The sequence below is a fragment of the Solea solea genome, chromosome 19 (assembly GCF_958295425.1).
Source record: "Solea solea chromosome 19, fSolSol10.1, whole genome shotgun sequence".
In the NCBI taxonomy this organism is placed as follows: domain Eukaryota; kingdom Metazoa; phylum Chordata; class Actinopteri; order Pleuronectiformes; family Soleidae; genus Solea; species Solea solea.
Window position 1 is genome coordinate 16,465,799 of NC_081152.1, and position 9,903 is coordinate 16,475,701.

The window sequence follows — 9,903 nt, forward strand, 5'->3', positions numbered from 1 at the left end:
CGGCGCAGATACTGAAATGGAGAAATGTAATATTTTTCATGATAAGAAAACTCCCCATTGAGGGTGAATATTAACTCTGACCCTGTAACATTATTAATAACAGATACGACAGTTGAGTAATACTGTACAAAGGCTGTGTCTTCTCTTAACTCTAAGAGAATCAGAATGAGCTTTACAGGCCTGATTATGAACCAAGTACAGCAGCAGTATGGCTGAAAACACAGCAGGAAGTCACAATCCTGCTGAACAGCGGCCTGACTATGTGCCTGCACGTTCAATCACAGCTGCTGTTTCATCAACCACGCAGCTCCAAAGATGTAGACAAAAATCTTACCAAAGCACTTTTATAAGTGCTGACAGGATTTGGCATGCATACATCTCATTACCATAACTCCCTATACTGATATCTACAGAAAAGCAGAGAAATACAGCTTTGTGCCCATATACTTGTCATTACGGTAGCCCCTCAGGACTTCTGTGGAATAACCGTCCAATCACAGACAAGATTCACCAGTGCGTCACACGTTTGTGGCGCCAGCTCCTCAGTATCGAAAATCCGAGATGGTTCAATAACTGCCAGATATCGAAAGTTCTCTTGGAAAAAAGGGGCAGAAGCACTCACTCATTGAACTTTTTTTTCACAATTCTAAAGCCATAAAATCAAAATAAATCCAGGCGGCCTGAATATTGTATAATACTCAGTGACAGTATCATTTCCCAGCATTCTTTATTCAGTTAAAATGTTAAAAAATATATTTTCACAGAGGCACTGAAATAGATATTAGACATATTGTGAGTCAGTGCTGTACACACAAACAAGCAAAAAACATGGGATAAAAACAATCACAGGTGCATTCATGGAAAAAAGTTCAAGCCATTAGTCCAATAAGAAAATCACACAGAAGAAAAAAAAAGGCCATTTAAAGTCACTTTAACACCCGTAGTGTGTTTTTTTCCAGCTCCGCAGGTGTCATTAAAATACAAAATAACACTGACCTTATTTTGAAACAGCAGATTTCGATCATATTTGTTCTGGTTTATGTTCAACGTCTGAACAAAATGAATTGTAACAGTGAGTGTGCATGAACAGTTCAAAAATCAAGACAAAATAAGGCAAATGACGTACATCCATGGGTGCATTAATGCAGAAATAAACAGTAATATTATTGCCTCACTGTTTACTAAAGAAAAATATCTATCTTGATGTTCCAAACCATGTAACATAGCTCTTAATTTAATAAAAGTATCAAGTAGGTTATCATTTTCATACAGTTTTCACCCAGACTGCCACTGGGTGTGACAAGTTTCATACAGAATAAATCCCCAACAACCCTTAATTTTCAAGTAATATTCACATTTGTTGTTTGCTGAGCTGATTGTATGTTTATTTGTTCAGGTATCTTAATTACTTTATACCAAAAACATTACCGTTGATTATTTGTTCAAATGTTTTAAAATACATGAATGAATGAATAAATAAACACATAAATTCTGTTCTGTGCTTTCCATTATTTAGGGTCGAAATCCTTAAACAGTAGGGATTTATTTGATATCCTTATGGAAGATTGAGTCAAATTTTCCTTACATTTTCAGAAAAAGAATGACAAACACCCAAAATCACACAGGCCCTGATTATTTCAGATGTTAAAAAACAAAACAAAAAAATCACAATGAAAACAAACCAAGAAAAAATGACTATCAATAAAAGCCTCAAAGCTCAAAGTTTGTTTGTATATATGATTAAAAATTCCTGATTCATGCGTTCAACTAACAGTTATGATGCGACACCAGTGCTTGCATGCAGTATTTTCTGCACCTTCAGGTGGATTCTTCTTTGTTCACTCTCTTTAATTAAAGTCATGACCTTACAGTAGGTTTTCTGACTACGAGCCAACAGACCAGCAAACATAGTAGAGATGAGCATAAATATTCACTTATTGTTTGGTTATAAGAGTTTTCGTGATTAAATTAAAGATACAGAACTGAAGAACATGTTCGTGGACTGCATGTGTGTTTGCAGAAGGGATGACATTTACAATGTTACTTGAATGCATCTTGAAGCAGCTCCTTTCATTTTTGTTGTTTGTTCTCTTTGGAGTGGAGAATTTACCTCCGACAAAATTATGTCTGATGTTAAAACATAACTTAAAGTCTGTCTTACAGGTTTGGCTGAAAATTTGAACAACATTTTGCATGAAAAGCCCATCCCTAATAGGTAGACAGGTCTATTGCTCTTTTCTCAGTATAAACAAAGTCACTTATCCACTTTTTATTGATATCTGTCATTAGAGAATAATTTAAAAACAGCTGGCCCGGCCACAGTGGCTCAGAGAAAGCAAACAGCTACTCAGTGCTGTGCGACTATTCACAGCGAACAGTCGGAAACAACTGGTAGTTAGTGGTTGACATACCTTTTAAGTAGTAACTCATAACCAAAAGTACGTGAGCTGGTTTGAAGGTTTGGAAATATTAACATTGTTATTGTTCTTTTAATTTGTTGTTCATCTATTCATCATCGTCGACAAACATTTTACACAGTGTTATTTGAACAGTTCACTTAGCTTCTGCTGGTGCGGCCCGGGCAGGCCTGAGTGTGCCTGAAGTGCATGATGTGCACGGCAGTTTGGTGCCACCAGTAAAACATCAAAACCACCAGTATGTGCCACACCTGGTGGCTGGCACCCACATAGTTCAGCTGGCCTGGGAGAGGAGAGAGAAAACAAACACTCTTAATCTTTGGATAGTGTTTTTCTTTTAATATACTTTCTTTAAAATGTCACAGACACATGACAAGTTTAAGATTTAATGTGTAACATTGAGTTACAAATCTTTTGTCACACCTCGAGTTGTGATTGGGCATAAGGGGAACAGCCCTCTTTTCATCTAGGTAAATTTTCCTCGGCCGTTTCTCCTCTAACCTGTGGGGTGCCCCAGGGCTCTATCCTGGGGGCCTGTCTTTTCTCAAACCCCCATGATACATCACAGTGAGGAAAAAATAATAGTAATCCAGTGTGCTGTCTTTTGTTTTTGCATACATTTCTAAATATATTCCCAAAAAATCTGCAGATGAAATGTTTAAAAAGTTATAAAATTATAAAAGTACATTATGTACATTATTTCCTGCGGTAAAAATAATGCCTCCTTAGTCCTAGTATCAAAAATGTGTAAAAACGTAAACACACATGAAATTTTTGTTCAGCGATAGCCTCAGTTATCATTGAACAACGGTTTCCTTACTGCAAAATAAAACCCATGCGTCAGTCTTCCTTCTCATTATACTCATGTTTCCTTTGTAAGCTCATCTGAAAACTTGAGCAATCCAAATAAAACTAGAAACATGTAGAAATTTCCCCTGATATTTAATCTCTGTGACCTCTGTTTTGTCTGTAAATGTTTCTCTAAAACAATGACCCCTTTGATGATTTGTACAAGAAACGGCAGCAGATGCGCATTTAAATGTGAACAAATGTCAGAGTACAAATCCAAACAGTACACTGGGCTGTGGAGGAGCCTGTGTGCTGCTGGGTAACTGGCAGAAGCGTTGTCATTGGATGCAAAATCAATAAACTCCCCATGAGCAGGATGAGTCACCAAACAGATGAAGCCATTTTATCTTTAGCCCCTGAAGTTTTATGTAATTGTTTCCTCTTGTTCAGTTCCCAAACTCTTGGTCTCTCTGTTGCTTTAGACAAAAGACTCACCAGGAAAGTAGCGTTCAGGAATTTTGGTGGCGTAGAACAGGAAGGCAGACCCAGCAATCAGGTACATCACTATCACCCGAGGCAGGAAGAGCTGTGTGTGCGGCAAAGAAACTACATTTACATGTGGAACACCTACACTGACATCATTAACACTGAAATAACAGTAATAATAAGTACCATCATTCATTGTGGCTCCTCATCTAAATAAATGTGTGAACAAAGAGGTGTAAAAATGTGCAAGCACATCATTTCATGCTCTAACTTTTCTTGTTTCCTCGAGTGACCGTATGGTCTGACCTGTACTACATCAGGGGTGAATCCACCATTGAGCCAGACCCAGTGGCAGGCAGGAATCACACTGATGCCAGCTACACAAAAGAAGATTGCCATTCGTATGCGTTGCCAGTCGTTGCTGAGGTAACGCGGGTGCACCTGAGCGCAGAAGACGGCCAGGATCAGCGAGAGAACTGTCAGCAGGTAGACCTGTCGCCAAAACTGCAAGATAAGGGAAACAAATAAAGATTACACACAGCAAAATCACAGCGAGAGCTTTATATCTTGAGGAAAAAGAAAACCAATTTTGACAATGCTATGTTGAGAAGTCACACGTACGGCATTACAGTAGAACGCGTAGAAGATTCCAGGGACATAGCAGCCCAAGATACCAACAGAGATGCCGGCATAGTCCAATGCCAGCCAGCGACGGCACGTCTTCTCTGATCGGTGGCATGAAAACAGGTGATACCCCACCGAACACAGCATGCACACCTGAGGAAAAAGCAAACAGTATTTACTGTAAATACCACAGATAATATTTTATAATTCATTTGTGTTTTCTGTGGGGGCTATAATAATAATAACAATTTAAAGTTCTGACTAGAATACATTAGCTCAGCTTATAAAATAACATGTATAGTCAATCCAGATACTTACAACATGCACTTCTGTGGACACGACAACAGGTTTTTCTACAATACTCCATTATAAACTGCTACACAACATACAATACATACCATTCACAGCTAAAATGAAAAATAAATCTCGTCATCTGGGAGTGGGGACACTGACCTACACTGCTATTGTAGCACTTCTATAGAACAATACATTTTCACCCAACCTGTAAAACCGCTTACACACCTGGGTAGGTAGAGGTGAATGCACCTGTGGCATGGATTATGTTGTTAATCCACAGAAACGTAAGTGTAACATGCAATTGTTATACAAATACACAATTAAGGAAGATGTTTTTAGTCAACCTATAACAAAAAAATGAAAAACTAACATATTAAAACTACTGTTCAGACAATGCACAGCCCCACACGACTCTCGTTGCGTTTCTCAGTTTGAGATTTCCTGCTGATTCCCACCATCTGTGAAAGTTCTTATTCAACAACCATTCATTGTATCATCAGGAATGAAGGTTCACAGTGACTTTGATGCTGTATCTTCATGTACAAACTATGACAGCAAACCTACACCGACACATCCAGTAAAACAAAATTTACCTGGAAGCAGAATAGCCCTATAGCGTAGATGACATAGTCCTCTCTGTTTGCTCCGGACGCTGGCAGTATGGAGGAGAGGTCGTTGACGCCCAGACCAAAGAAGAGGAGGAAGCCGAGCAGGTGGCTCCAGATGTTCACCGTCTCATTTGATAGAATAAAAATACTGCCACAGACAAGAAGCAACAAACATGTTACCAGGGCAGAACAATTTATCATTTGCTATAGAAGCATATCAATAAATAAAGCTGCAATTTTAAGGTCATATCTTCAAGTACTCATCCTTGAAATATGATATAGAGAAGTTAATGTTTAGATTTGAACGTGTGTGTGTGGTATGGCTGAAACAATTACTATGTGAATATCTTCTGGTGTCTTTGCTCCACGTAACAAAGAAATCACTTTGGTTTGTGGACAAAACACGACATTTTAAAATATTTTATGGACCAAGTGATTGTACAATTAATCGAGAAAATAATCAACAGATAATAATAGTCGTTAGTTGCAGCCCTAGTGTGTGGTAATGCTTTAATTAATAAATTGCGGTGCTCTAAAGTAAACAGTCCCTGCCAGTTTCAGGAAACTTGGACGGAAGTTACCTGGCCCGAAGAAGAGGGAGTTTACAGCGGGATAACGGCAGAGAAAGCTACGTTTAGAGATGCCCCGTCCACGTTCAATACATAGACTATATGCACTTTATTCTCTATGTTGTGAATAAATAGAGAAATCCTGCATGTTCAACTTTTCGCGGACCTTTTGCTTTCTTTAGTTAGACAGATATTGTGATGTATCGCTATATGATTGTCTTGCAATACATTGATTATCACAGAATTGTGATATTATAGGTATTGTGGACCATGTATGGTGTATCATATTGTGAGGTCCACTGTGATTCCCACCCCTCTTTGTTATTAACATCATATGCCAGAAGTTAATACAATAAATAGTACATATATGAGTGTCCTCTCACCTCTTCAGACAGAGTTTGGAGGGCAGGTGAGCCCTGTATCCATCTGTGATATAGGGGTTTTCTTTGAGGAAGAGGGGGATTTGTTCGTACGTGTACAGCCTTATCCTCTGAGGTATCAGCACCGGCCAGTGCTGGTAGCTGCCCAGCTCTATGTAGTGGGCTGTCTTCAGCAGCTTCTGGGGCATCTTCAGCAGCATCTTGTTCTCAGCTCCTCTAGTACAATAAAAGAGTGTGGAGTCTGAAAGAGACGAAAATCAAAACCACTGTTCACTACGCTTTAAAACCGGTAGCAAAACAGCAAACCATTCTGTGAATGTGAAGCTAAGTTAGCAGCAGCAGGCTAAAGGCTAGCTGACGCCGCTGCTAACATCTACAGCTAAACTGATACAAACACAGCTCACCATGAAAAACAGTCCGACGGTCGACGTTCGTGTTCAGCCAACTGAGCCATGACCGGGCGGTTAGCTACAAGACAACGAGGCGTTTTTCAAGCAACATAATTTTAGTAAAAATGAAATGAGTCGTAGTCAGTCTGTGCCTTATGCTTTGTTATTGTTGGCTACAAGGGAAAACGGTGCGTCACTGTCATCTACTGGTAAACAAGGCGAAACGCACCCTACCTGCTGGAAGATACGGAAGACGATTAGGGCCACCTGTGGAATTATTTTTGGAAAAACATTTTTTTAATAAAAAAATAATAATAATAAAAAGGCCAGAAGTGAAGAATTATTACCTAAATGTCTGAATTTGGTCAATTTTTTCTATTCTGATTCCAATTCTGATTTAAATCTCACTTAAATCACATAATTCTCAAAGTGGTTAAATTCAATTCAATCAGCCTTAAATCTGAGGCTAAACTACAAATTTGCTAAACTAGAAAAGCTATGATGATGCTAACTAGTCAACTAGCCAACTAGTTAACTTTAATCACAGAATTCTAACTTTAATCTTGAATTCTGAATTTAATCTCAGAATTCTGACTTTAATCTAGCCTACTTTTTAAAGTAATTCTATTTTATTTATTTTTTAAAGAAAAAAATTTAAAAATTTTACGTGTCTCTATGCTCCTCTTTCTTAGAAAGAAAACTAGCTCTTCAATTTTACAGCAAAAAAAAAAAGTATTTAAAATGTAACAAGAGCACACACTACACAATGACTGCTCAAAGATTGATTTAATTTCAATGGATGAGATAACTGTGGTCACGCAGAGTTCAAACATACCTCCCCGTTTTGTTTTTTCCACTGGAGTCAGAGCAGAGCATATCTGAAGTACAGTGATGATCCCTCATTTCTCCCGACTTACCCTTTAGCCTGGATGAAACAGATCCAGATCTTTCACTGAAAAAGATGAAATCCACAATTTCCTCTGACTTGAGTGGAAGACTCACTTCAGTCCACAGTGTTTGGATTTGCTGTCATGTAATTTTTATACACATTTTTTTCCCCCTGAAGTTCTTAGAGAACTTAATCTGCACAGTTGGAGATTTTTCCGACTTTCCTGTTGGCAAATGTCACACATACTCTAATAAACAACATCATACATCATTTTTTTTGTTTTAGAAAGACTGGATAAATTGGAAGGGGAAATGAACGAAGCATCCCCACACCCTCAAATACAACAGTGATGACATGACTCCTTACAGCCATCTGTGAAAAATCAGACATGGATCCCTGACCTGAAGCATGAGAGCGTCAACTGAAATACTGCCATTTACCGACACAATGACTTTGGTATGTTATTATTCAGGACATTTGCTGACATGATTTCATCCATTCTTGCTGACATTAATGTTATATATACAGTGTAATTACAGCTCATATGGACTGCTGGAATTCATAATGGTCACCTAAGATTGTGATGGTGCAAAAACAAGTTACAGCTTATAGTTGTTGTCCTTCCCAAGACAAAACAAGCGAGGAGAGGAAACGGTCAGGACGGCAATCATCATGCAAGAGAAGCAGGAAATCCTTCTGACACAGAAAACTCATTATGTCAGTGTGTTGGTTAATCCTGACGTTACATCTGCAATAGATTTACAGGAACAGGAACGTGTTTGGTCATGAGAAGGGAAACAGCACATCAGGCAATCAGAACATAGAGAGAATGATTAATGAGACAGACTTGGATTGGATTAAGCAGCTGCAGCTCACACCCATTTTCTTCCACTACATGAACTTGTCCATGTCCAGGCTGTAAAATAACATTTAAGATGCAAATAAACTCTCCATACTAATGTTATCAGTGAAACTGTTTTAGTTTCCTTAATCTCTGATGGCATATCATGGTAAAATTATGACTTAATATAATACAATTCTTACTTGCAGTTCCTTTAACTCAATTAAAATAATGTGAAAATATACCAACATAATTAAAAGCACTGGTGGAAGAGATGCATCGCTTTGTCTCTCTTACACCTGTTTAAAAACAAACAACCAGAATAGACATTCGTTCATTCCTATTCAGTTATATTAAGTCGCATGTCGTTCTTTGTATTTTTTTGTCCGGAAAGTCAGTTACTATTTCTGTCCTGTAGTCAGCTGCTCCTGTAACCATGTTCAGTGCCAGGAGCAACATGGGAGATCTTTAGTCCTTCAAAATAAAAGAACACAGCAGCAGCAGTAGCACAAGTAGTACAATAGAAGGAATAAGTCAGTCAGTCAGTCATCATCTACTGCTTTTATCCTCTGCCAGAGGGTCGCGGGGGGTGCTGTGCCAATCTCAGCTACATCGGGCGATAGGCGGGGTACACCCTGGACAGTTCGCCAGTCCATCACAGGGCCACACACACAGATAGAGACAAACAACCATTCACTCTCACACTCACTCCTATGGTCAATTTAGAGTGTCCAATTTACCTATCCCCACATTGCATGTTTTTGGACTGTGGGAGGAGGCCGGAGAACCCGGAGAGAACCCACGCACACACGGGGAGAACATGCAAACTCCATGCAGAAAGGCCCTTGTTCCAACCGGGGCTCGAACCCGGGTCTTCTCGCTGCAAGGCGAGAGTGCTAACCACTACACCACCGTGTGCCCCAATAGAAGGAATATCATGTAAAAAATAAATGAAATTTACATCACAATGACTCACATTCTTTGCAGTATAACAACATTACATTTTAATTACATATTAGTGGAGTAGAAAACCACATTTTGCTGTATAATACTATATTATATTACTTGACATCCACCTTTTCACTTAGGTATAAAACTCCATATTGTAATATATATAATAATTATTGTATTGCATGTATCTTTCTGTGTCTCTGCCTCCAGTGTTAAAAAACAAAGCTCAGTTTATATCCATTTATTACTCAATAACAGCGGCTATTTTAAAAGCTGCCTTATTGTACATGAAAACACTGTATCTTTGCATTATTATAACAAAGTCATAGCTATATTTATTAAAGTCCTCGGCCCCTGATATATACAACCGAGTTGAAAAATACAAGACAATATGAATATACATAGTGTTCTTATATATTCAAGCTTTAGTGTTAGACTTGTTATTATTTGAATAGCCTAATTATTTTCCTATTTATATATAGCTTCAATGCATAAGAATGCAGTGGTAGTTTTTTTTTGTTTTGTGTTGTGTGTGTGGCTTTGCTTTAATTTGAAGGACTCTGAAGGAAGCTGAGTTCCGTTGTCATAACAGTTGTGTTGACAGGGGTTTGTGCAGCAGCTGAGCCCTGCCCTGTTTATATTATTACCATTCATCAGCCTGCT

At 38.5% G+C, this 9,903-nt stretch overlaps 1 protein-coding gene across 2 annotated transcripts; it reads right to left on the reverse strand.

The window, feature by feature from the left end:
- Nucleotides 1-710: 710 nt before the first annotated feature.
- Nucleotides 711-6,757, reverse strand: LOC131445910 (progestin and adipoQ receptor family member 3-like). 2 transcript variants are annotated; one of them, XM_058616666.1, is made up of 7 exons: nucleotides 6,575-6,757; nucleotides 6,174-6,386; nucleotides 5,207-5,369; nucleotides 4,314-4,469; nucleotides 3,999-4,196; nucleotides 3,702-3,792; nucleotides 711-2,700 (listed from the first exon to the last, which is right to left on the reverse strand). In XM_058616666.1, the coding sequence occupies exons 2-7, from the start codon at nucleotides 6,368-6,370 to the stop codon at nucleotides 2,558-2,560; spliced, it is 948 nt and encodes a 315-aa protein (XP_058472649.1). In that variant the 5' UTR covers nucleotides 6,371-6,386; nucleotides 6,575-6,757; the 3' UTR covers nucleotides 711-2,557. The 2 variants fall into 2 exon arrangements, with proteins under 2 accessions (XP_058472649.1, XP_058472648.1); XM_058616665.1 differs by having other exon boundaries at nucleotides 6,174-6,411; nucleotides 6,575-6,756.
- Nucleotides 6,758-9,903: the final 3,146 nt, after the last annotated feature.